The sequence below is a fragment of the Syngnathus acus genome, chromosome 4 (genome assembly GCF_901709675.1).
Source record: "Syngnathus acus chromosome 4, fSynAcu1.2, whole genome shotgun sequence".
Classification (NCBI taxonomy): Eukaryota; Metazoa; Chordata; class Actinopteri; order Syngnathiformes; family Syngnathidae; genus Syngnathus; species Syngnathus acus.
In genome coordinates, this window is record NC_051090.1 from 10,883,123 (window position 1) to 10,911,005 (window position 27,883).

Below are 27,883 nucleotides of genomic sequence, written 5' to 3' on the forward strand. Positions count from 1 at the left end.
TTGAGGGGAATTCTGCATCTGGGTATCACAGATGGGCTCTGCCTTATACAAGCAGATAACTGCTGCATTATCAAACGATTCCAGCTCATAGACTCACTTAAACACACAGCATTTGTGGCGCGTATACTTCCCACTTCAACCCATATGAAAATTATTGGATTATCTTTGTTATGCATAAATTGGATGTGCCATTATCGCGATCTGCAGCCCTAACTCAGACAATCCTCAGGTATTACGCACGTAATACTGCGCTTAGTAGTGGATTACCTTTGGCCACGAAGAGGCAAAGTTTAGCCCGGAGCTGCAAGAAGCCACTCCTTCTTCTGCTGGAGGGGAAAATTCCGGTTCTCCTCGTGCACGTTGTTGCGTGCGCGCAGGAGGAAAGGGGCAGGTATCACAAGTGGGGCCCCTCCTCCAGAGAGCCGAACCGCGGTGGGTTTGCGCGAATGGAAACCGCTGGAATGGCAGGACGGAACCGACGACTCGATCGCTCCCTCCCAACACGGGTGGGGGGAGCTCGGCAGCCACTCGCACGGGAGGCAGGACTCGCCTTTGAGTTGCACACTACAAGTAACAACTCGGCCCAATACATCCGGATGCCTGCTGTGCCTTGTTGTATTTGCGAACCTTGAGCTGACTTGTTGGAGTCTTTGGAGCGCGCCAGTGCGCCGCTGCAAGACGTTTGCGGGGAAGCGCTGGCTGTCGAGGGCGGTGTGGCGCCGCTGCAATGCTGGCACGGACGAAGGCGAGGAGAGACATGCGCTGACCGGATTTGGAGTTGGTTCCCGTCCGCACCGACGCCTTGATTAGTCTAGTTTCCCACTGACTGCGGAGTTTAAAAATGCCCGTGAAGAGCAAATACAACCTGGTGGATGATGGCCATGATTTGAGGATCCCGCTACACAACGAGGAAGCCTTCCAGCATGGAATCAACTTCGAGGCGAAGGTATGTTCTCAAGTGCAACAAAAAGTCGTCCTCGTTTTACTGAAGTGTAATAGCACCTCCCCGAACACCACAAAAGTGGCTTACGTTTGTGTTTGTGCGTATGTTTTTTTTTTTTTTTTGTCCAACCTGCATCGAGACGTAGCAGAACTGTACTCTATTCCGGTGTTTAAAAAGAAACGATGAACGCCAGCGAGTATATTTAAGAACTACCTTTATGTTTACACAAGCATCGAGGTCCATTGAAGTGATTTGGGTAAATGTCTTAGAAAATGATCAATTATGGTGACAAATTGGATGATTCATGTGCTCCGTTTGTGTTGCTGCCACCAGTACATTGGCAGCCTGGATGTGACACGACCGAGCAGTCGAGTGGAGATCGTGGCTGCAATGAGACGAATCAGGGTAAGCAGACTCGCCAAATTGCCTCTGCTCTACTCACATCTGCAAACAAGACTCTGCATTTGAAAATGTTACTCTGTATAAAAACCTCAGAAACTGGGTGAATTTCATATTTTTTAAAGGTCAGTCCAGACGCGTGGGTGGGTGTAACTTTGTCACTCATTGACTAATGTAAAGTGTTGAGAATGGCTTGCTCTTTTTGATGGTGCAGTGCAGTGAGTGCGATCTCTCCTGACCCCCAGCTGTGCAAACGCAAGATTGATGCCTTTTCCCCCAAACTACACTTAATGAGTGCCAACTTGGCAACGTTTGACTTTGCATCGTTTAACTGGATTGGTTGCCAGTGCACTTGGGGCCATTAGACGCTCCTTTTGATGAGAAGCAGAAAACACACCCATACTCATGCTCACAAACATTTTCCTCATTTCGGATCATCACTTTTTGTTTTAGAGTTTTCAGAACCACCCAAAGGCTGTTTGTAGCTTCCAATTCCAATCTAATGAAAATGGCCTCGTCATTGTCCATATGTGTGGTGGCGTTATGTTATTGTCTGCCTGAGTGTATTCCAGCTCAGTAGCCACGCCGGAACACGTGCGTGACTGCTCAGCGGGGCAAAAGACTCCAAATGTTCTTTTTCCCTTTTGCGAATCGTGGCCGGCACCTCTGAAGGTGGACCTCCCAGTGCGCTGCCATGGCAGCTGCTGTGGGCAGGAAAAGGAGCTTTGGTTTGGCTCGTCCAGTGTGAAAACGCTCTGACGCTGGCCTGACAACACAATGGAGGGAAACCACGGGAATCTAACTTGGGAAGGAAGATACACTAACAAAAAACAAACAGTAGACAGTGTGGAAGACATTGGTGTCATGCATCCTCTGTAAGATTTTTATCTGACCTCTAGAATATTTGTGCCCCCGTCAGTCCTGGTAACCTGGCAACCTTTCCATGTGTGCTGTCATTGTTCACTGCATGCATGAGTCACCTGTGAGCAGGCTGCTGATAGCAAAGCAATGCCATCGCAAAGCAGGAAATAACTCCCAAGCTGCGTGGCGTGTTTGGCCCTTTCGTATCCGAGTGCCATTTCATCAGCTACACATGCAAACTTGGTCGCATGGGAGATTTTTTTTTAGATTGATTGATGCTTGTTTACAGAAGAAATGGTTTATCAGCTGTGCGGGAAAACACTAGGGATTCCATCTCAATGGAAAATTCAGGGCATTTGTTGTGTTGTATACTCCTGTATATTAATCCTTAATGGCGTATATTTGTTCCTCTGTGCTGTTATCTGGCACAAACACTTAGAGTTCCGCAAAAGTGAAATCAAAATTGACAAAATAATAGATATGTACAAAGTGTACAAAAGTGTTTCATTTGGCATTATACAGCTCTCTCTAGTATTGTCTATTTAAAGGTCCAAAGGTTAAAGTTGAAAGGTGATAAAATGAGCCATCAATGCGACGCTATCAATAATGACGGTTTCAGCTCTATCTCGGATTATGCGTCGCCATTCATGATTTTATGTTTTCAGGCGGCACTTCCTCAGTTGTCTCTTAAAGTAAAACCAGCAGATGGGGAAGGCTGTAAATGATGTTCAGTGATCCCTTGCTACTTCGCGTTTCGTTTATCGCGGCTTCACTACATCGCGGATTTTTTTTCCAAATTATAAAAACATTTAAAGGTCAAAATAAAACTTCTAAATTGAGGAAACGTGTGTCTAACCTTTAGGACAATGTAGTATTGCTCCAAATGTTCGTTTACATTCCTTTAGAAGTCCGTTTTTGCGTGTTAGCACGATCGCGAATTATCATCTTTCCGCTAACTCGTTAGCCTGCCCAGTACTTCTTGTTGGTGACCATACTTCGCGGATTTCACTTATCGCGGGTGATTTTTTTGAACCAGTTATACGCGATAAATGAGGTATTACTGTATTTGTCAATTTCAAAAGCTGTTAATGCATAACTAGCTTCATTGTTTGCAAGTTTCAGTGATATACATTGTTGTCAGATAGTCCGTTGTTGTGGAAATATTTTATAGATGGAGCAAGAAAGTACCGACACTGAGCAGCATAGAGACTATTCTGGTAATTACATTTTGTTTTGTTGTTGAGCACCTGTGACATCAACGTGACTAATGAATTTTTTCATCACCGCATTTAAAAACCATGCACGTCTTGTCCAGTTTGGCTTGTGAAGTTGAAGAATATCAATCAGCAGTCAGTCAGCAATGAATCTCTCACCTGATCTCAACCTCCGTTTCCATTCTGTTCCATTCTTTCTCCCCCTTTTCATCCTTTTCACTCGCAGCCACTTTGCCTGGCGCCGTACTACAATTTCTTCAACCTGTCCAATCCTCCTGCTTTTCATCAGTGGCTGAATTAAACCTCGACTGATTCACCGCTCTCCTTCCGAGAACCCACAGGAGGCCTCGTCGGCCGGCTCAAATTAATGGAGACGCCAACGTCGTTTGATTTTCCCCCTAAAGTTACTTTGGTCCTAGGAGCTTCAGTTGAGTCCAAGCCCAAATCACGAAGCTTCGCCTTCGTGCTGCTTCTGTGGCGACAAGATTATTGAGATGACACTCGGCACCGTTTGACTTCAAGTACACACGCAACGACAAGGCCAACTGTCAGCACACATAACTGCACTCCAATCTTGACTTCGCATCACTTCCTCTTTACTCCTTTTCCTCAAACATCCCTCGAGCAATTTCGTTCTTTCCTGCTTGATGTCTTAAACTAACAAAATACAGCGTTGATTAAAGAAAGGGGGCACTCAATTAACTTCAAACTGAAAGATAAAAATATTCCAAATGAAATCATATATAGTAACTCTTGACTTTTTCAAAGGTTGCACATTCTTTTGAGGACAGAATGTCAATCAGATTATTTCTCTAACTTTCAGCGAGACTTGTACGCCTGCCGACACATTGATTCAATTTGACTTTGACAGTCCGCTGCCAAATCACGATTGGAGTTGTTCTCGGGCACTTGAGTCACAGAGGGGTCTCCAACAAATCGGATCACTTCTTCAAGGACCGACTGAAGAAAGAAGTCCAAGCTTTCATTGGAAAACACAATTTGAACGTGAGGAACGAGTGTAAAATTTACAATGAATACAAAGGAGCTACTTTCTTTGTTTGTTAGCTTTTTGCTTGCATCACCTGATTCACATCTTTCACAAGTGCCTCGTTCTCAAGTGCCTCGTTCTCATCTTTGTCTTTTCCGCTACCTCCTCCTCAATCTGCTTGACTCCAATTTTCTGTCACCCTAATCTGTCTTTGTAAACCCCCCTCTTTGCCATCTGGCCCCTTCGCTCTCCCCCTTCCTCCTTTTCATCTGGGACCGCTTCCCGTTCCTCCGCCTCCTTTGGATTTTTCCATCCCATTCATATCTCTATCCGTGCCGTCTTTGCACGGGGCAACGCGGCAGGCGCCGTTTCAATTGTTGCTCAATCCCCCCGCCCCCGCTTGCTTGGGCTATACTTAGCCACGGTTACCATTGCTGAGCTGTCACCTCGGAGACTTTCCCGCCTGCAGCGGGACTTCGAGCTGTAGCGGCAGCCGTGTGGAGATTTCACCAAGCCTATTTGGTCGGTTTACCTGCTTTGCTATCCTGAACGGCGCTGGGGAAGTGAAGCGGGTCAAGCCTAAGTCACCTTCAAGATAGATGCTGAGGAAACAGGCCTAGAAGACAGCTCAGTTCAATCTGCCAGCCACTTTTTTTTTCTTCAGTTCCCAGAAAGTGACTTACTTGGCTACTGCAGAGTCAAGTCTTGCCTTGGACCAAATTAGCGACTGTATTTGTAAACATGAACTCGGGACTAATGAGAGGCTTATCTGTCTGAATCTTTTTCACATTAGCTTGAAGTTGCCTGAATGTCGTTCCCGTCTTGGGACAGTTGCGACGTGATAAAAGGTGCTGCACATGATCATTATGTTAATGATGGACAATCATGTGACTTTCTGTCATGAATATTCATTTCACAGCACCCAGGGCACAATATGAAATTGCTTAGATCACCAATGTGTTCTTTACAAATCCGAACGCCGAATCGCTCTTGTGGCTGGAACAGCGATCACACCGGCTGTCATCATCTTCTTTATATGCATCAGAACCCCGTGAGAATATCACAACACAAATTGTTACCAAGGCTTCTCGGTCAGGGCGGATGAAAGGGAGCTCAAGAAATTGCATGATCGGCTGGCTGATAGCGTTCCTGCGCGCGTGTGTTTGTGTGTGTGTGTGTGTTTTTAGTAAGTGGGAGCGAGTGGGATGGAATTACGTTGCTTTCCATTCTGGTTTTAATAGAAGCGTTTCCTCTTCACAGACACTGTCATTAAGCGGAACGCGGCTGCTGTCGGCCCGGCTTTATGCTTTGCCACATTGTGTATAAACTTTTGGAGTCCAGCTCGCCTGCAAATGCTGCTCCCTTGATATTACTTGAGCTGTAATTGGAAGACGTTTTCATGCCCTGCGATTGGCTGTCGACCAGTCCCAGCGTGTACGCCGCCTCTTCCCCAAAAGACGGCTCCAGGAAATAGGCAGATGTCATTTAAAGGAAGATGATGACAATGAATGAATAATACATTTGGTGAATTGCCGCCTTTCCATGATGATTCAGAGGAATTTTTGAAATTTTGCATTGCTCATCTGTCTAGAGCAGTGGTTCTAATACAAGGGGGTGGCGCAATCCGTAATACACAAAATGCAGGTCACCAAGGCACAGTCTTGGGAAAAAAAAGTCAAATAATGTTAGTAATGGAAAAAAAACATCAAAGACACTCTTGCAAATAGGTCCAATTTGGATATTTCCCGGATACTGCGGCTTGTCCGGCCTTGCACAGCAGCCAGATGAAATTGCATCAGGATGCCCGACGCTCATCCTCTGCTTTCACCAAACACCCCAGGGGCGGTTTCAGGCCCCAAATGGCGTTCTCAAGTTTGTGGAATGGACCAAGTCACACTGGTGATTTATGACTCATCCAAGCTGCTGGCTGTTTTCAAAAGTCAAAGAGCAGGCAAGAGCAGTCGTCCTGTCCAAGGTCACGGATATGCGAAGTACTATGTAGTACTAGATATCCTGGAATCTTGTGTTGTAGGTCCACCTGCATAGGTCATGTTTTGGTTGAATGCCGCATGTGGATGATGTCAACATTAGCGCTCACCCTTCTTGCTATGTTGAGATACCGGGCGGCTTCAGTGTAGTGCGTGTTTGTGTTATTTCAGGAAGGGGAATTCGTGAGGGGAAATGGAAGAACAACACATCTGCAAATACTGCCGACATGAGTCAAGTGGAAATGTTCATGTTTGCGTAGATGCACAGCAGCCTTTGTGATTTGAGTCAAATCCAAATGCTTCACTTTAAAGGGGTTAAAAGTAATGGATTAGTCGATTCTCAACTTAATCGAAAACTATTTTAATTAAGTAAGCCATTGTTTAAGAATAATTGTTTGATTTTAGTCTCTCCACAGTAATTATTCTGATATCTGTAGACCATCATGAAAGCCAATTGATTAGCTTTTGTGTTTGCTTTGGAAAACAAAAATAGAACCAGTAACTGGATCAGATATGAGGGGGTTGGTGAGTACATCAATCCCTCTCATGCAATATTGCCTGTCAACATCCAGTACATATACTGTATGTTCCACAAAAGATGACTGTTCACAGAAGTGAGCCTCTGGTATGCCGCGCCATGAGCTCCTAATCCGCCATCTCAGCAGGGATTCTGGATAATTTGTCCCAATGAGGGATTAGTTTCCGGCCACTGCCCCTTTCAGATCAAGCCGACAAAATGGCTGCTCCGCCCGTGTCACTCCACATATAGCAAATGTGCAATGAAATGTCACACTTAACGGCCTTTGCTTGTGTGTGAAATGCACTCAATGACGATGTCTTGCCTTGCTATTAGGATTGAAATCTTCCTTATTTGCTCAACTAAGTTGCCAGAAATGTAAAAAGACTCAAGACTTTGTTTTTAAGGTTCAGCAATGGCCTACTTTTCCCCAAAGTCCAATATTACTTGAGCGGCGTGCTCCGCGATGCCTCAGCGCAGCACATTATGTTCTCCGGAGGGCTCCAATATCACATTTAATATCTCTTGGTTAGCGGAATTGCACTGTAGTGGCTAAAGCATGGGGACGATGCGAGGATATGATCTACTACTGGCAGTAATATTGGCAAAATCAATTTCAGTAGATACGGCAAGTCAGATAGCGTGAAAAGTTGGCTCGGACTAACCTCTGTTGGCTATCCCTCCAAGCTCGTCGACACACATTTTCATTCCATATCTGTCCATCTTCACTGGTAATGTCTCACTATTATTTTGATTGTTCCTTGAGTCCTATTTATTGCAACACTTACTCCTTCCTGTCTCGGTTAATTCAGTTGGAGTAAATTAAAGAACACCTCCTGGTGGTTTTATAGGTTGAGAAATTTAAAGAACGTCGTAAGTGCTTAACATTACAACCTGATACTAAAATGTTTATAAGACCTAGAATCAAAGTGCTTTAGTGGTTGCTGGCACAATGCGCAGAACTTCTGCTAACAGTTGGTTTTTTTTTGTTTTTTTTGTTTTTTTTTAACTTTGCTCGACGAGACAGACCAATCAGCTAATTATCCAAGTCACTTGTGAAGTACTAAATGACAGTAGAAAGACTGTGTCCATGGAGATTTCTTGTCAACACTTGAAACGTTGCAATTCTCAACAATTAGGCAACATTTATTCTATCAAAAAAACAACATTCAAGATTCATTGATAATCCATCATAGCATTTTCTATCACGCTTGTCCCCACGGGGGTCGCGGGCGTGCTGGAGCCTATCCCAGCAGTCATCGGGCGATAGGCAGGGGACACTCTGAACTGGTTCAAAGTCTGCTTTATTGTCAATTTTTTCACATGTCAAGACACACAAAGAGATCGAAATTACGTTCCCACTATCCCACGGTGACAAGACATAGTACACAATATACATACAAGCAAACAACACAAAAAGTAAAAACAAGAAGGCACAAACAATGAATAAATAAGAGTGATGAATAAATAATAAATAAACAAACAACATAATAAATAAGAGGAGCAAAAATGGAGCAAGTGTGCATACAGCAGACAGTCAGAATATAGCGCAAAAGTACAGGACGGTACGCAGAAGGGGGGAGAGAGTTCAGGATCCTAACAGCCTGGAGTATGAAGCTGTTGGTGAGTCTGGTGGTGCGGGAGCGCAGGCTCCTGTACCTCTTCCCAGAGGGCAGAAGATCAAACAAAGAGTGAGCGGGGTGACTCACATCACTCACAATCGTGGTCGCCTTGCGGGTGAGATGGGAAGTGTACATGTCCTTCAGGGAGGGGAGTGAAGCACCAATAATCTTACCAGCTGTGTTCACTGTGCGCTGCATGGCCTTCAAGTTGTATTCCGTGCAGCTACCACCCCAAACAGCGATACAACTGGAGAGGACGCTCTCAATGGTGCCGCGGTAGAATGTAGTCATGACGACCGGAGGAGCACTTGCTCGCCTGAGTTTCCGCAGGAAGTACAGGCGGCGCTGAGCTTTCTTCGCCAGTGATGCGGTGTTGATGGACCAGGAGAGGTCGTCACTGATGTGCACCCCCAGGAATCTGGTGCTGCTCACTCTCTCCACCACAGCACCGTCGATGGTCAGTGGCAGGTGTTGGGTGTGACCCTTCCGGAAGTCAACAACAATCTCCTTGGTCTTGTTGACGTTCAGCAGGAGGTTGTTGTCCCTGCACCACGTGGCCAGAAGGTCGACCTCCGACCTGTACTGAGTCTCGTCGCCCCCGGTGATGAGACCCACCAGAGTCGTGGTTGCCAGCCAATCGTAGGGCACACAGAGACGAACAACCTTTTGCACTCGCACTCATACCTAGGGACTAGGGATGCACCGAAAATTCGGCCACCGAATATTTTCGGCCGAAAATGACCAAAAAGTGCATTTTCGGTTTTTGGCCGAAAGACCTAAATCACCGAAACAACACGGCCGAAACTTGTGATGACGTGAGCAAACAGCGCAGCCAGCACGCGGGAAAACGGGATAAGAGCCAGCATGTCTGCGGTGTGGACTGATTTCACTATCTCAGAGAAAGACCCACGGATAGCGATTTGCAAAACAGGCAATGCTGAAATTTCAAGAGGGGGTGCATCTGCAAAAAGTTTCTCCACGTCGGGTTTAATTCATCACCTGAAATCCAAACATCCCGATCGCCATTCTGAATATGAGAAGAAGGCGACACAGAAAAGGAAACTGACACCGAGCACGCCCACTCCGTCTGTGGCGGACGTTTTTGAAAAGGCAAGAAAGTTCTCCAGTGATTCTGCCAAGGCAAAGGGCATAACATATAGATATAAGAGAACATATTTAATTTTACAGTCTTTCAGCAGGCCAGTCAGTTATAAGCCTGTAAATTATTATTTAATGTACACGAGTGGGGTCAAGTTAAACATTTTATTTTTATTTTATTTTATTTTTGAATTTTAATTTATATTGTGCATTGTTGTAATGTCAGTGCTAAATAAATATTTTCATACTTTTGTAACTGGTTTATTGCAATGCCTTGATTTTAGTGAGGTTAGTACACATGTAGCCATAAATGCTGTGGTTCTAATAACTGACATAATCCTTTCTTTCGGTTTTTCGGTTTTCGGCCTTGGTTTCCTCATTTTTGGTTTTCGGTTTCGGCCAAGAATTTTTATTTCGGTGCATCCCTACTAGGGACAATTTAGAGTGCTCAATTGGCCTACCAAGCATGTTTTTGGGATGTGTGAGGAAACCGGAGTGCTCTGAGAAAACCCACGCGGGCACAGGGAGAACATGCAAACTCCACACAAGGAGGGCCGGAGGTGAAATCGAACCCGCACCCTCCTAGCTGTGAGGCGGACGTGCTAACCAGTGCGTCACCGAGCCGCAATTGATAATAATAACAATTATAATTTATATTGTATATGTATGTGTATAGGTACGTATATATGTAGTATGTGTGGATGTATATGTGTATATGTATACGTGTATATGTATATGCGTATATAAATAGGTGTATATGAATATGTGTAAATGTATACATTTATATGTATACTTTGTGTAAGTGCATCTGTATATGTAAATGTTTGTGTATGCATGTGTGTTTGTGTGTATGTGCATATGTGTACGTGTATGTGCATATGTGTACGTGTATATGTGTGTAGGTGTATACGAGTAAGCTCAGTGGCCTAGTGGTAGAGTGTCCGCCCTGAGACTGGAAGGTTGTGGGTTCAAACCCCGGCCGGGTCATACCAAAGACTATAAAAATGGGACCCATTGCCTCCCTGCTTGGCACTCAGCATTAAGGGTTGGAATTGGGGGGTTAGATCACCAACTGATTCCCGAGCGCGGCACCGCTGCTGCTCACTGCTCCCCTCTCCCCCAGGGGATGGATTAAAATCACACGGGGATGGGTTAAATGCAGAGGACAAATTTCACCACACCCAGGTGTGTGTGTGACGATCATTGGGACTTTAATCTTTAATCTTTAATCTTAATGTATACATCTAGACTACGTAGTATGTATTTATGTACATATACGTACGTTTAAACGAGAAGGAGGCTTTGAGGCCACAAGTAGTTGCTAGCCGTGGAGAATAAGCGCATCACGACTGCCACTCTCAATACATCCGCAACGATTCTACTTAGCGAGACGTGATGATAGTCAGCCCAGAGATTTGATAACCACTTCGGTGTTAAGCTCCCTTTTCAACGATGCCTTTTCTCGCTGCCCTCAGATTCCTTCGAGTCTTCCATTCCCGCTTTTTAAAGTAGAACAGAGCGCAGAGAACTGAACGGTGCAGTGCAGACAGAGGCCGCTCGGTGTAACAATATACGTTGGATCAAAAAAATTTTTGGATTCTTTTCTCGTGTTCTGTCGTTCGCTCAAGAGGATGTAAGGAAGCAATCGTCATGTCTATGTCTCTTCTCTTTGCAGTATGAGTTCAAGGTGAAAAACATCAAAAAGAAAAAGGTCAGCATCATAGTGTCTGTGGAGGGCGTCAAGGTCTCCTTGAGAAAAAAGAAAAAAGTAAGTGACAGTTCTCATGATTTTCCGTATGCCGCTCAAGCACGTTAAGCGTTGCTCTCCGGCTTCACCCGCAATAGTTCTTTTTTATTTACGTCATCTGCTCAGACACGCTAAGCCTGCAAATTCTGCCCAATTGGAGTCATATTGATCGGGAATATTGGTTTCATGAAGGTTGAGCCGGGTGAAAGCGCTTCATTGTTTTCAAGGCGCAATATCATACGGAAGGGCCGTCGGCGTCCGGCAGCGCAAATGTCAACCGGCGGTCCCGAGCTCATCTCCAAGAGCTCATCTCCAAGTCCAAGTGCGATGATGGACTAAAGATAGCAATGATTGAAATATTGAGTCAACAAAGCTTCAAGGAGATAGGAATCAATATAAATAATTCCTCCGTTGACATTTTAGCGTGACATTAAACTCCCGAGAGGGCGGACTGACAAGGGAAATGAGTGTGCGGGTTTGTGGACACGCGTGTGGCGCACCGCTCGGAGATGCGCGCTAGGTCAATATTTGGGATGATTTCACTTGAGAGCATCGGCAGCAAATGCCACCCGACTCGTGTGTTATTATTTTTTTTCTCATTTCATTGGCCATCAATTATACTCCAATTTTGGCTATTCAAGGGTGGGGCTACTCGACTGTGCAGGAATTACCGTAAACCCAATGTTTAAATAGATGTGATGTAATCAGTTATTTATCTATGATCGTGATCGGCTCCAAAATCCTGATTGTGTAAAGTAAAATTGCTACTATCATAACTCAGCTGTTTTTTGTTTTGTTTTTTATTTCTTGGATGCACTTGAATTGAAATTGAAATGTTGCGTTTCTAAAGTTTGAACTTTGATTCCAGCCGTTCTAATGCTTAGTTTATTTTTAATACAGAAAAAGGAGTGGATGTGGGATGAAAATAAAATGATGGTGATGCAGGACCCCATTTACAGGTAAGACACTCAAATATCTTTTCCGCCATCCCAGCACATTTTGCGAGCGCTTGACTTTTGCGAGCACTGTCATCAGGTGCACAAATTGACACCAACTTGAGGAGATTCATTTTTTTTCTTGCCTGCCTGTCTGCCATCCATATCAGACGTGAGCAAGCGGTGTGACATGTTTGGAATCCGCTTTTTTGTTGACCTCAGCAAAGCAGTTGATGTTCTCCATGCTCACATTTTGCCTGCCGTCCTTAATTTAAGAAGTACACAGCCTCAGCTTGAGATTCTGAAAGCCCGATGAGGGTTGCCAAGGAACTCTCCCACGCATCCAAGCATTTAATTTCTGTTAACTGTCACAACAGCTTAACGAGCGAAACACACGCGCACACACACACTCATTGATGTCCTATTTCTGATTTGCCTCTGTGGATCGGATTTTCAAATTGGAATGCGATCATAGCGCTCATGAAAACTGTTCTCTCCAGAGTTCTAAAGACCCAGAAGTGGTCCACTCGATACCTTACTTAATCCGCTAAACTGGCCCTGATCAGGTCAAATCACTTCCCACACAGTCCATTAAAGGATGACATTTCTCAAAGTGAACTTCGTCATCTTGTGTTTGCCCATTATGTTTCTCGACTTGCTTTTTTCTCCATCATTGACTTCATATGCAAGATGGGAGGCTGCTTCTCTAAATGAAGGTCGTGGAATTTGTTTCCTTTAAGTGGTGCGTAATTGAATTGTCTTTTTTTTGTGTGTGTGTTTTGTCTTTCAGAATTTTCTATGTGTCCCATGACTCACAGGATTTAAAGATCTTCAGTTACATTGCCCGAGATGGGCACACCAACGTCTTCCGCTGTAATGTTTTCAAGTCCAAGAAGAAGGTGGGTGAGAAACCGGTCTTCAAATTTTGAACTGCACTAATATTACATCATTGGTATTCAATTACGTTTACTGGAAAAAAATGATCAGGGCCATTATTATCGCTGTCTGTTCTCGGCCAACAGAGTCAGGCCATGCGCATCGTCCGCACTGTCGGTCAGGCATTTGAGGTCTGTCACAAACTGAGTCTGAAGAACGCGCAGCTGAGCAAAGATAGCCAGGCCGACGGCCACGGTGAAAAGAATGCAGACGACTCCTCCATCTTAGGTAAGAGCAACACAAAATCGTGTGAGGAACGCATTTTGGGTCTGACGGAAGTTTTGGGATAGTCGGACTACATTTCCCATCATTCTTAGACGCGGAAATAGTTTGAGTATCAGTGTTATACTAATGCAGGGGTGGGCAAACTACGGCCCGCGGGCCACATCCGGCCCACGGGACCGTTTAATCCGGCCCGCCAACCCTGAACAAATTGTATTATTAAACATTTTTTTGGGTCATTTTGCCTGCAATGACTGCGTTTCCCCAGTAGATGGGGAACCGCTCGCCTGCGCATTTACTACCGGAAGCCGTGTCAGAAAGCTCGGTGCACACTCACAAGTGCGTGTACGTACTCAGTAGTACGGACATGGCGCACTCGCGCTCTATTTGTGGCAGTGCCGAATTTAGAGCGTGGGCTGTGACGACAGCATTCTTGTAATTCGCGCGCTGAGCTTTCAGATACAGTTTTACGCTAAAGCCACCCACAAACCTTCCCCTGGAATCCTTCTATTAAAATGAGTCGCCCAAGGAAAAGCAAGGTGGACACAGTGCCGAGTGTTTAAAAAAAGAGTGGCCAATTTGGCTCGACGTACGCGACGTGACGTTCAGCCACATGAACGTCAACATCAACCAGTCACAGATCGAGGTAAACGGACCAACACCTCGGATCTCTCTTAAGAATTGCCACAACAAATTTTACTCCAGACTATGACGCACTAGCAAAAAAGGGAGACCAACAACACTGTTCCCACTGAAAATGAAGGGGAGGCTCTCAAGTTTGTTGTAAAAAAATGCATTTTGAATATGATTTGTACACATAGCAGGGATTGAAACTAGCGACCATTCTCATTTTCAAACAATGCAGGATGCTCAAGGACATTGATGCACCACCTGTTTGCGACTAATCTTAACCTGGAAAGTTCTTAAGGCTTACTTTAAGGAAGTGTTTCCTGTTTCCTCACCTCTGTTACCAGGTGTTTGTGAGTTAAAACTCTGCTCTGATTTTCAGATACCCCTCACCGTGTTGCCGTTTTGATTACTTTATTTGGATGTATGCTTTCACCGATTCTTCAAGATGATATATTTGGTCAGAATGTTTGCCGTTTGATGTGATCTCATAAGATAAACATCTTTCATTAATCTGACCTGCAGGCACTGAAGTGATGGAGACTGTTATTCATAATAACAGTGTCGTATTTTATGAGAATCACTGATAGCAGTTTTCTAGTGAATTTTTTTTTTTTTTTTTAATGCTGTTAATAAATGCATTTGTTTTCAAAAAACTTGTTTGGAATATCCATGCTTTACTACCTACTAAAGGCCAAAATATTTTATGCAATGACCTTTACAGGTCGCTTATATTACTTCACTACGTCCATCTGCTCCTGGTTCGGCCCTCCGGTCCAAATTTAGAACCCAGTTCGGCCCGCGAGTCAAAAAGTTTGCCCACCCCTGTACTAATGGGTGATTTTTTTCTTTTTTGCCTTGTGTCCCTCCATGTGTGGCTGCATCCATGCTCATGCCTCCATGTATGCGTGCAGGAGTGCGTGCTCATCCACCCGTGTGTGTGTGTCTTTTACTCGGCCCAGGCGCGGCGGAGAAGACGACGACGGTCGCCGAGGAGACGGACATCGATGCCGACGAGACCAACCAGCCGACGGTGTCCGAGGAGCTCAACGTGAACCGAGGGGTGACCGATCTGGATGCCACAGCCAAGACATCCGAGCTCAACCACTCAGACAAGGTACGAAAAGAAGCGCAGATTTGCACATTTCTTTTGCGGACTTGGTCCTTAGGTTTATCCTGACATTTCACAGTAAGCCCTTTTGAAAAATGCTCAATGTTCATGTGGTCAACTGAGTGTTGGGATGCGACTGAGCAAGTGACAAACTTGGCCTGGTTTTCTCCTCGCAAGGAACGTCAAACTCACTTGACCTCCCGGTGAACTGTCCGCGCGTGCCCTGTCATCCAATTACAATGGGCATCTGTCCTACTTTGGATTTCCACTAGTCAAGTCAGGAAGCTTAGCCTGAAACGGCAAAACTGCTGCTGCACGTCACAATTCACTATTGTCTGCAGCTTACGTCCTTACCGCGCTTTTCTTTTTTGAAGGCATTGAAAGTAAAAACAAGCGTGAAATACCTATTCAGTGGAAATATCTTATTTATGAGCACTGCAGATGCCTTAGCATTCATCGGACCTCGGCTCACTGGAAAACCTTTTCTCATGAAGAGGCGATCTCACGTATAGCAGACCTGAAAAGGAATAAGGATGCCATTTTGCTTATTGTCGTGTTTGCTGTTGGTACGAGCACTCTGCTGTGGCTCGTCTTCATTTTCTCTTCTTCCTTGCAGTGCTACTGCAGTGACCTATTTTCTCGGTTTCTGATGCTTACACTTTTGATAAGAAATTTCTGTCATCATGAAATGATCATTTGCCAGATGCCTTGAAATAGAATTTTAAATTCATCTGGCATCATTAAGCCGTCTCCTCAGTGAGGATATCTAAAAACCAAATCACGGTAGTTCTTGTTTATTTACATTTGCTAAAATTAGGCACAACTTGATTCCTAGCCGCTCTATGGCTTAACTGATTTATTGTGAGCCTCTCCACAAGAAGCAGATCATGAGAGCGGAGTGGGTCGCGGTGTTAAACTGCCAGTTATATATGTCTCAAGGCTGTAAGTTTTAATAATTCATTTCCAAACTCCACATCAATTATTTGTAATGATTCCAGTGTGCACACGACCAAAGTGAGCTCCAGCTACGATCTAACACTTCTGTCATGACAAGTCAACTTGTTTTGATAACCTGACCACTTAGGTGGTTGAAAATTCTCGTTTTCAGCTAATCCGTGAATTTGTTGTCGGCAGATTTCCGAAGAAGCCTCCTTCCTGATGTCCAGCCCCAGGTTGCTGCTTCCGGCGTCCAGTGTGCTCTCGCCCGGCACTCCCTTGTCTGTTCACCATCAGATCCAACTTCTCCAGCAGCAGCTTCAGCAGCAACAGCAGCAGACGCAAGTGGCCGTGGCGCAGGTGCCTTTGATACATTTGGGCAATGATGTGATTGTTTTCACAATCCCAGCCTGGCCTATATTGATGTTTTCGAATCACCTCATTGATTTGTTTTTTTTTTCTTCTTCTTTTTGGGCAGTTGGGATGGAATCACGATATCACTCAACAAAAATGCAAAGGTCCCAAATGGCAATATTATTAAGCTTGCTGGCTTTGCTGACACTTGTAAAAGCTTGCTTTTAAATCAGGATAAAGAGCAAAATCTGAGACTCTCTATGCAAAAATCTGAAATTTTTGTTGCATAGTCTCAGTTAATAATTTATTGTTCATTTCCACTCATCAAGGATGTAGAATGACAGCAGACAGTAGAATGCGTTGATGCTCGCGGACATCGTGATACCATCCATCGATGGGCCGTAAATATTTCTTGCTTTAATTTGTCATTTATTTTTGTTAGTTAACTGAGCGCAGTCCCTCAAAAGAGCATCAAACATCTGCGGCTCATTTAGAGCAACAGCTGGGATCGTCCGTGACGTCGACATAAGTAGCGCAGGGTATGCCACAGTGACCAAACAGATGGATGAGGGGACACCAAAGTATAACAAGAACACAAAGTGCCTCGCTAAAAATCCATCTGCAACTCCTGCGGTAAAGTAGAACATTGCGCAAGAGCGTGTCGGAATAAAAAAGCAGCGCCTGAGCTAAGAGAGAAAGCGGAGCCGCTGCAGCTATATTTTCTTGGTGCCGCGAGAAAAGCAGACAGGTCTTGAGAGCAATGGGCCGTTCAGTTGTTACCGGGCTCCACCCCACTAGAATCCAAAAGTGAACATCATGCGTCAAAATGGAAATGGAATCTTTTTTTCTTGCCGCGAAGGTTCACCTCTTGAAAGACCAGCTGAGTGCAGAGGCCACGGCTCGGCTGGAGGCACAGGCTCGCGTTCACCAGCTCCTGCTGCAGAATAAAGACCTGCTGCAGCACATCTCGCTCCTGGTCAAGCAGATGCAGGAACTGGAGAGCAAGATCACCGGACCTGGCTCCAGTAAGTCAATCTGGCAGAATATTGAGGAATCTTTCAGCAAATGCGACACACTTCTAGTTTCAAAAATCAATTCACGTGTCCATAAAAATATATATTTCTTCTCATCTGATCTTTGTTGTTTACTTGCCAGCGGGATCCCAGGACAGTTTGTTGGAGATCACCTTCCGGTCCACGGTGGCCCCGGTAATCTGCGACCCAACAACGCCTGAACCGGAGGTGTCGGCCCTCAACCTACCCCAGCTTTGCAGCGCCGACGGGGCCGCCAATGCATTTGCGTCTTCCAACGGGAATCTGGGAAGCCCGCTAGGTAGGGACCAAGATGTTCTCCAATTGGAATGTTTTCTCCCAGGGCCTCTGCCACCTCCCTCCTCCTCCTCGCCTCCCCCTCCGCTCAAAAGCAGCAAGCCCGAGGTGACGGAGACGCCCGAAGACGCGGCGGAGTTAGAGCCGAGCCGCCGGGACTTTGCTAGTTTTCGAGAGTCGGGCATCGTCTCGGAGTACGAGTCCAACAGCGATGACAGTGATGAAGAGGAGGAAGAGGAGGAGGTGATGGAATTCTTTGCTTGGGGAACAGAGGCGGAGACCCTGCGGCTGCTGAATGTTTTTAACAAGCAGCACCTGGGAGACCAAATAGCCGCGTGACACGCTAAGCAACAGCGTGACAGTTTTTATTCCGTCCTGAAGAAGACACGTCACAGACTCAAACATTTGGGTACCACTTGTGAGCAGGTCCACTTGAATATCGTTTCCTCGTTGTTATTGAAGGTGTCAACATACATATTTCTAAATTTTGAGCCTACAGATTGTTTTTGGAGAGCAAAGCGTTTGTTTGGGAGCTTGAACTAATTTGAACTCTCATGAAGTCACTTTGCCTTCCAAATGATTAAATGAGCACTCGACCAAGAAAGAGCAGCCGTGGCATTTTTGACTACCTTGGAGATGCTCATCCACTCCCCGGCGATCTGATTGTTCTGACAGACAGTCAACTATGAAATGACGGAATAAATTATTGATCGGCCGCCTCCAATAATTGGAGCCAAATTGCATCCCCGTCCTTGTGATCCCATTTCATTTTCTTGGGAGGGCTTTTCCTGACCTCCACTAGTAAGCATACACGCGGGACTGTTTCTCCCGTGGTAGCAGGCAATATAAATATTGCAAAAGATGCGTGAAGAAGTGTGGTGCGCTCGCCTGAGCTTTTCTGTTTCATTCGTGCTGATTGATGAACTTGTGGGACCGACATGAAAGCAGAGTTGCTGTAATGATATCTTTGTTTCAGAGAGCAGGACCCAGTTGAGATTAGGCATCAGAGGTTATGCTGCCTTTAATTAGCATAGCTTGTTATGGCGCTATCGAGGTCCGTGCTCTCGGACTGCAGTCAGGCGTCGATTACAAGGCAATAAAGTTTGAATTTATTGAAGCATTTGCAACGAGACTTAATTATAGCCTGACCGTAAAAATCACAGTGTTTTTCTCCGGAGGTAATTACAATCAGGTGCATTTTCTCACACAAGAAACAAGCGCTGGATGTCGCCCCGAAGGTCGGTGGGTCGGTTAACTAATTGGGTCAGGATTGAAAGATTTCTGCATCAAACGGATCAATCGTTACTAATGTCTTGAGAGGATTCTAAGATAAGGTCGGGTTCTGTTGGTGGAGTTTAGATTTGGGCTTTAAGTAAGCCAAGTTTGAATGCGGTCTTCGGGCTTTGGAAAGCCCCCCCGGAGAGGCTTTGGAGCACAGCTTGCGCTTCCTGCTTTGATTCAGGAGATAAAACAATTTTTGCTGATTAGAGCAGGTGAAACTGCCGAACATGTTGGATTTTCAACCAGCGTTAGCATGCGTGTTTATAACGATATTTGGGGAAGAGCCAAAGTTGTCTGGCCAGTTTTGCTCCGTTTGAGACACCCTCAACATCAATTGGAGCCACTTTGAGTGGAGATAATGAAGCTGTTCCCTTCTGTCACAGTTCCAAACCTTCGGCATAATTGTGTAATTTTTCATCATAATTGCGTAATGTCGTCGCAGATGCGTGCACAAAATGAACCATTAGTGAGCGTCCAAAGTAATCACGCTTCATTTCAAGCCCAGATGTATCAGAGGCACTACCTGTGCCATAAAAAGGGACACAAATGGCCCGCTTGACGATTATTTCACAAGCAGTCAATAATTTTTACCTACTTTTCATTGAAAATCCATTTTGTTTCCTTCCTTGGATTGTTCTCTATATTGTGTGTTAGTTCCTTCAGCTGTAAATTGAAGTGCGTATTTCACGTCGCAGAGTCGTTTGTGGCAAATCGACCAATGGAGAGCAAATGCTGCAGTTGCCGCAGTAAATTTTCCCACTGAAATGGGACATTACTCACGCCCCCCCCCCCTCATTTATTAGTCTGCAGCAGTTCTGCTAGCTCATGTGCCGTGTTAAATTGCGCACTTATTGCTGATAATAAAACTGTGTGAAATGAAGCTTTTCTTTAATAGTGCCATTAAAATTGACTTTTGGGAAGAAAGCCAGCAGAATTAGCAATACAAATGGTGTTTTATGTTTTGGTCTTGTATGTAGCTCCCGCCGTGTTGATTCATCATTTGCCAGTGTCGTCTCAAAGTCATCAGCAAAACACAAACACAAAATAAACATTCCTTCATTTTGAGCTCCACAAAGAACGAGTCGAGCACAGTCGTAATGGCCGCCGTGCAATTAAGACGCTGGTCCGGAGCGACTCAAATGGACAGAATGGAGTCTCACCGTGGGATGAGGCTTGCTTACTTGTTGTGGCTTGCTTAAGTGTTGCCTAAGATTGCGAGGGCGTTTTTGTGTGATGAAATCTGACCACCCACAGCAGCTGCCCACTCAAGTGGGAGCGCTTCTGCTTCTGTCATCGCTCGACCCGTAACAGGCCATCTTCGAAGTGTGTCTTTGTGGCTGCGTTTAAGCGAATATGTAAACCGGGTTCCAGGGCCGGTTCTAGGAATGCACATAAGAGGGGGCAGTCAGAAATGTGAAGGGGGCATGTTTTTTTTTTTTTTTTTTTTTTTTTTTTTTTTTTTTTACACATTTTTAACACTGTTAGTGTATTCTTCACGGCAGTTGTTAGCTGTGTGTCCAGATCTCAACCTGGAGAAGTGGATTGCACTTTGTCAGGCCTCTACACTAAGACCTGTCCAGCTTGGGTGTCCCACCTGAAGATTAAAGCTTCTGCTGGTATTGCTCTTAGGGTCACTGAGGCACGCAAACCCCCTGACCACAATAAGGTGGCAATCTCTCAGGGGGGGGGGGGAACATATAATATGAATGTTATATTAACTATTATTTGAGTTGTCGTTAATCATTAGTTATATCACGGGTCATTACGACGAGTTTGGTGGAGTTTTTACTGCTTCTTCCAACTCCTACGGCGCTGACTGTAACTTGACACTCTCTGGCTGCGTCTTGCCTCATTTGCATACTCACAGTGATTGGATGTTTACGGAGGGGTGCGGAGTCCTGACAGCAGGCTGTGTGAGGGAGGACACACACTGCACCGACATGAGAGAAGAGAGGGGGCTGATTAACGTGTGTTTCTATCAGCGGATTTTTCACTTCTGAAAGTTTGATTCGAGGGGGCAGGACATCTGTTTGAGGGGGCGTTGCCCCCTCTTGCCCCTGCGTAGAGCCCTGCCGGGTTCTCACTATCTTCCAATGTGTCTTGTTTGCGCTGGAAAATGAAACGTTATCTCGTATGGTTGCCTTTCGCTACTATTCTCCGCAGCGCAAGATTTGTGTCATCTTTGAGATGTTTGCCCTGCACTAATTGGGTGGGTGCAGATTTGCCGGGATCTTTGAGCCACGGACGCTTTGGGGAAAAGAAAATGAAACGGGAGATTGAAAGGAAACCGGCGTGATCGTTCAAATATTAGTTTTTCATTCCAACAACCGTTTACAAAGCATTTCTTTGTAACCTGTTATGAGTAAGTGTGCATGCGTGCAACCAATGATTTATCTTCCCGTATTTCTTTCCTCATCTCCTTGAAGTATGGGTATCATGAAGCGCCGTGCGCAGCGGGCCTCACGCACATTTGCTGCCGTGGCCCTCCGGCTAATGTGCTACTTTAGTCCATCTCTGGGGACAGTAAGTGAAACGCTTGCGCATGCAGCCCGACGTCAAGGTCAGGCCCACTCTGCCAGATTCTGCGACCGCCTCCTTCCCTTTGCAAACGGCAATATGTTTTGCCTCCTTTTATCGGGCCAAGACAATGTTTCACTCAGACGTGTGCGTGCAATGCCAGACTGCACTCAAAGCCATTACACTCGCCTCACCTGTTCAGGCATTTCTGTGATGAAAAGCAAAATTGCCCAAACGTGCTTGATTTCTCAGAAGGTTGAAAAGCTCTCAAATGTGGTCGCTTTGTGTTTTTTGGCCTGCTTTCCGAGAAACCTTTCTCTCTGTGAGGTAAGCTTTGAAATCTCCAGTCAATTCATTCCCACCTCATTGTGTTTGTTGGTTATGTGCATGGAGTTTCTCCTCATGTATTGCACGTGTCTTTGTTCATTAATCGCGTCGCATCGGCATCTTGCAAAATCATCCATCTTGAAGGCACCGTAAATCGTCCAAATCTTTGTTGGGGCGTGCCAACTTGAATGGGCATCTTTCAAAACAGCGCTTCAGACAATCATGGTGTCTCTTCAACTCGCTGAGTACGCAGAGTGCCAAACGTCCTCGCCACTCCAATCGAGTAAGAGGATGTGGTAGTTGTCGAGAGGAAGCGATGACTCCAAGCTTGACACCAATCAATGTGCCGTGTGCTCTCCGCTGCCGCTACCTTACTCCTCCTCCTCCTCTCTCTTTCTGCAGTTGACCAAAGCATGTTTGAGAATTCCGTTGCCCAGCAACAGAGTCCGCAGACCACCAGGCAAGGCCCGCCTTCCACCAGAAGAAGCCCGACATCCCCAAACTCTCACCTGTCCATCGGTGCCTCGGACTCTCCATCGTCCGGAGGCCAGCAGAGGCTGAAAAATGCCATCAATCTAGGCAAGGCCGTCGGGGCAAAGGTGAGCCTTGCGCAAGCTACAATCAAAAGCCACGTGCTTGACTTCCAAGTGCTCCTTCCATCATTTCAGATGAACGACCTGTTGAGGAGGAAGGAATCCAGCCACGTGGGCGACATCGGGGTCACCGAGGTCAACAAGAACGCTGGGGCGGTGTGGTCTTGCATGGACCAACTCGTTGAAAATTCGCCATACAGGTATGAAGCGATATCCAGGACATTGTTTTGTCCACTAAATGTACTACTGTCAAGTTTATATTGACAGTTTATGGCAGGGGTCACCAACCTTTCTTAAAGCGAGAGCTACTTCCTGGGTACTGATTAAGGCAAAGGGCTACCAGTTTGACACACGCTTCTGAAATAGCCAATTTGCTCAATTTAGCTTTCACTATGTGTTATTATTGTCATTTCCAGTTCACATGTAAGTGTGATTTTAACAAGAATAGCAAAAATACAGTCAAACCTCGGTTTTCGACAACAATCCGTTCCAGAAGGCGGTTCGAGAAGCGAATCGGTCGAATTCCGAATCTATTTTTCCCATTGCAAATAATAGAAAAAAATTTAGTCCGTTCCAAGACTAAAAAAAAATGTAGAAATTTAGAAAATAATTTTAAAGTCCTGATGTACTTTCCAGAATTTAAGTGGACCTAAGTGTGCAGGGAGTTTAATTTTGTCCGATCGCGCAACTGCAGCGCACCGCCGAACGCGCAACCGTAGCGTGTCGCCGACCGCGCAACTGCACCGCGCTGGTCGCATTATTGTGACAGAGCCGTCGCTGAAATTTAGAAAATATTTTTAAAGTCCTAATGTACTTTCCAAAATTTAAGCTTAATTTGGTCCGATTGCGCAACCGCAGCGCGCCGGGCGCTCACTGTTGCATTGCTTTAAGAGCGTCTTTGTGTTTTAGGATGGCTTTACTGCTCCCACTTGCTTTCTTTGGAGGCATGATTAGGGGTTAATACACTCCTCAAAGTAACAAAAATACAATAACTACGGAGTCAGTCGGCATCCGGGCCGCGCAGTCAGGTTTTCTCGGGTCCTCCCGGCTCATCTCGCGAGGTTCGACCTCCAAATTTTGTTCAACAACCGATTTGTTCGAGAACCGGGACAATCGGAAACCGAGGTTTGACTGTAAAATAAATAGATGCAGCTCACTGACAAGTGCCGCTATTTGAGCTAATTTTAGAACAGTCCTGCGGGCGACTCATGCGGTCCTCACGGGCGACCTGGTGCCCGCGGGCACCGTGTTGGTGACCCCTGGTTTATGGTGCCCCCCCTCCCCCCGTTAAAACCAGTGATTTTCCCCAAACAATCTTCTCAACATTTTTTACGGAAGAAGTCAGCAACAACTTTGAACTAAAAGAAATAATAATCTCGTCACTGGCCGCTTTCAAAACGAAACTTCCAAAATGACCAAGCAAGCCGAAAGCTTTGACCTGCGGCGAACTTAATTGGCCAAGTAGTTCACCGTCTTACCTCCTGCTGCTTCAGTAATTTTTAACCAGCAGTCTCCCCGAATGGCTCTAATTAGAATGCTTCAAAGTTTGTCGGTGGTAATATGAACACGAGGCCTTCCTGTTACACAATGTCACCAATAAGACCTTATTAAAAGAGCCAGTGCGACATCCCTCAGCGCAACTCGTTTTTCCAAAAAAATACAGCAACATTTAAATAAGCACGAAAAACAACAAAGGCTTGCCAGTGTTTGCGTTTTGGACAAATGAGAGCGTTCCATTAGCCATCCAAACGTCAGCAGTTGGCTTTGAGCTACTTGCCATGTTTAAAATAGGCTCGTCGCCTATTTTGTTGTTTGCGGCGGACGATGCCGTTCAGCGGCTTCCTCGCATTTGTATTCAAACAAGGGAGCGGCGACGAGGAGCACCTTTGGCTGCACGCCGAGACGTGAGGACGGAATTTAGAATGAGAATGCAGCGTGCCAAGTTCATGTTCGCTAGAGTTCTCAACCCTGATGACTTGTCATGTTGATGCATGGACTTTTTTTATTTTATTAATGGATTAATGAGTCCTGAGAGTTAAGACACTCAGTAGTGGCGTTTAAGTGTCCTCTTCTTTGTTTGGAATGCATCTGCAATGTGGTCTTGTCACAAAGGGGGTGAAAAAAATTCTTGTATTGCCCAAGAAGATGGCACAGACCTCTCAACTAAGAACTTTTTCCTCTTTCAGCCACTTCCCCTTGGACTCCATCCCTCGGCTTGACCCGCCGCCGCCGTCGGGAAAGAAGCGTCTCCCTCGGGCATTAAAGACCACCCGGGACATGATGATTTCCTCGGACCCAGTGGTCTCCTCTCCGGATGCCACGGACGTGTCTTCCCCGATGGCCCTGCCCGAAAAGACGCCCTTCATCACCAAGGAGGAGGAGGACGCATGGGATGGTGAGCTGGACGCCGGGCCGACGGAAGCGGGCTCTGCAGGTGAGCCAGCGGACGAGACGTCGGAGTTGGCGGGAAGCGGTGCGACACCAGAAAAAGCCAGCCAAGGGCACGCGGAGGAACGCCAGCTCCTTCCGTCTGTACCAGACCTGATTAACAAGGAGCCTTCTCCTAAAAGCCTGAGCGAGGAGGCCGACAGCGCCAAAGACGAGCACGCGGGCGCCGAGGACCAAGAGCCACACCCGGATCTGCTGTCCTTTGACTGAGTCCAAGACGCCAGGGCGGGCGGGATGATTCTCACCACTCTTTGTAGTCCATCCAGCTCCAGGGTGTCTTGGAAAAGGGAATGCGTGAGTTCACAAGCATTTTTTTTCTACTTTTGAAACATTTCAAAGCCTTTTCGAGTCCAACTTCCCGGGACTGTTTGCTCTCTGGAAAACGTCAGGACAGTTTTTGTGCATTTCAAAATAAAGGTAAAGGTGATCTGTTTTTGAAGGTGATAAATGGACTTCTTAGTGACATATATTTTTACTGATTGGATAATGAAGTCACCACTAACGCAAGACTGAAAGGTGGAAGTGGAGTGAAAAAGCAGGATGAAGAAATCATGAGAAGAAGAAAAAGCAAATCCGACTTTGATGCTTGTAGTAGCTGTTTGGAGTGTTTTCCACATGATTGCACAATAACAAAAATGTGAATTAACCTCAAACTAACATACAAAAGTATTTGTAGTGTTTGTTTCGAGTCCAAAATGGACCAAAATAGAGTGAAGGTATTTCATTGCGGAGAATTTCAGGCTGAACGTTTTTTTCCATTGCAAAAACGAGCACGGCAGCGGAACGGACTGATGAGAGGAGGGAAATCGATGTCAAGTATAACAACCGAGCTGATGAGGACTTGTTGTTTTTATTCCCCGGGGGGATGGGGGGGATGGGTGCTACAATGATCATTATACCGAAGGCGGCAGACCAAAGACGTGATTGTCTTCATCAGTTGTTTTTGTTCTATTTTGTCCGCCTTGGCCGGGTGGGAAAAGAAGGATTTATGTTTTAGCAAAAATTGTCCATGAGAGTGAGTGCTGGAAAAAAGTATTTGCCCTCTTCTCAAATCTTATTTCTTTGCTTTAGACAGCTCAAACCACTAACTGTATCTTGATTTTTTTTAAATAGCTTCCACATTTTCTGCACTGTCAATTTGAAATATCCTGCTTTTGAATAAAGGGTTGGGCATGTCAACATTTTTGTAAATCAGATCGTCGATTAATCAACAAAATAATCCACATATTCATCCATTTTTTAAATATCCGTTACTTGAAGCCACTTTGTTGCAGATTATCATACTAATGTAAATATCAGAAATGTACACTGTGGAGGGGGGGGGGGGCGTTTAGAATGTAAAAGCAGCACACTCCATTTTTGCATTTATCTTGTGTAGTCTTCTTGTTTCACATCTTTGGCCCTGGAAAGGTTGAGGCGTCCCAATTGGGGGACGCCGATTCCAAAGCCCTAAAACTGACAAAGCGAGGTACACAAGTGGCCTCTAAAAGTGAGCGACGATCCCTCCGGGGACTTTTTGACCTCCGAAGCTAAGAAAAATTCCCAGAAGACACAGAGCCAACTGTTGTTAGGGTCGTGGCCGTCTCAATAAAAGGAATGCGGAGCTGGACACTCTCCTTTCCAGAAAAGGCACTTTTGTTTCACTCTCTACTCGCAGTCTATTTTCAGCTTGTGTCTTTGTGTCTTTGTCATGCAAGCTGCCCGCATCGCCAAAGGTCTTTGTTCACGTCCAAGCCGTAATGTTGTGCTCCCCAGAGGCTCCTTTACGTTTGGAGTTGGTCGGCCGACGTTACAACCTCTTTGGTTTATGGCCCCACTCACAACCTTCTCTAGTAGCTGCTGGCCTCGTTCAAAACCCAAATACTTCAATCATAAAGTGGCCACCGTGGCTTTTTTTTTTTTATAGTACTCATGATGACGCCAATTTTTATATGAATGAGCGTGTTTTCTACAGTACATGTGAACTTGTCGTGTCTGAGTCATATGTAGTGTGGTTTGGAAAACCAGCCTTTTTTTTTGTAGTGTTGAATCTTTTTTTATTTTGTGAGTTGGACATTACATAAAGAATGAAGGAAGCTAATAAATGAATAGAGCTGCTTAAAAACAAAATTACCTTAATGTCCTTTTTAAATGTTTCTATCAAATCATTTTTGTGGTGTAACAAAAATGCTTAACATTGTTGATTATTTTGGATATTTAAGTTTTACTTCCCAAATGTATCACTCTGACTGTAATCTGTATCACATGTGGAAATAGATTTGATTATGAATTTGGTGTGAGTTTGTATCAACTGTCTTTTTCTCAGCTTGGATTGAGGCTTTCGTGACGTTATCTGTTATTCTTGATGACTCGCTCACTTCTTCAGAATGCCTTTGTATTTTATTCCGAGCATTGTGCTCTGTTGCAGCGATTATCAACCGATGGTCCGCGGCCCTCTAGTGGTCCTTGGCGGTATTGCAGGTGGTCCGCGCAATTGGAAATGGAAAACAATTGTAACGTTTAAAAATAAAATTGATTTATTATTTAAACTTGATTTCTTTTCCAGCTAATTTTGTAAATCAATTAACCATTCAAATTATGTCAAATGTAGCTGAGATTCCCAAAAATAGACATAAGTAAATAGCCCGTATAGGTCTATCCTCCTTTGGTGCAAAATAAAATATTATTCCGCCAAAGCCGTGGTCTCTGAGTTGCTTCTTGGTTATAATGGTGCGTCCATGGACAAAACCAGTTGAAAATCCCTGCTCTAATGTGCTGTAGCACCATCTACATGACCGAGGTGGAACGGTCTCACAAAGCCTTGTTTGCGTATTCTTGCCACTGTTTCTTGACTTATGTTTGTTGAGTCGGGATACTGCTTAGTGAGGAAGGGAAACCAATGAAAGAAGATT

The 27,883-nt window shown here is 45.2% G+C and overlaps 1 protein-coding gene across 2 annotated transcripts; it reads left to right on the forward strand.

Moving 5' to 3' along the window:
• Window positions 1-273: 273 nt before the first annotated feature.
• Window positions 274-27,266, forward strand: LOC119121590 (carboxyl-terminal PDZ ligand of neuronal nitric oxide synthase protein-like). 2 transcript variants are annotated; one of them, XM_037249353.1, is made up of 13 exons: window positions 274-946; window positions 1,277-1,348; window positions 11,306-11,398; window positions 12,278-12,336; window positions 13,103-13,211; window positions 13,335-13,476; window positions 15,012-15,214; window positions 16,343-16,504; window positions 17,358-17,523; window positions 17,654-17,830; window positions 22,354-22,550; window positions 22,620-22,744; window positions 24,731-27,266. In XM_037249353.1, exons 1-13 carry the CDS (start codon window positions 842-844, stop codon window positions 25,200-25,202), a joined length of 2,082 nt encoding a protein of 693 aa, XP_037105248.1. In that variant the 5' UTR covers window positions 274-841; the 3' UTR covers window positions 25,203-27,266. The 2 variants fall into 2 exon arrangements, with proteins under 2 accessions (XP_037105248.1, XP_037105249.1); XM_037249354.1 differs by having other exon boundaries at window positions 286-946; window positions 15,060-15,214.
• The last annotated feature ends 617 nt before the right edge of the window (window positions 27,267-27,883 follow it).

What these genes read in the sequence shown, in the direction of transcription:
- LOC119121590 (XM_037249353.1), top strand. Translation starts at nt 842, where the DNA reads ATGCCCGTGAAGAGCAAATACAACCTGGTGGATGATGGCCATGATTTG. An exon ending in GAATCTGGGAAGCCCGCTAG is followed by an intron (nt 17,831 to 22,353) that starts GTAGGGACCAAG and finishes CTCTTTCTGCAG; the next exon opens with TTGACCAAAGCATGTTTGAG. An exon ending in GTTGAAAATTCGCCATACAG is followed by an intron (nt 22,745 to 24,730) that starts GTATGAAGCGAT and finishes TTCCTCTTTCAG; the next exon opens with CCACTTCCCCTTGGACTCCA.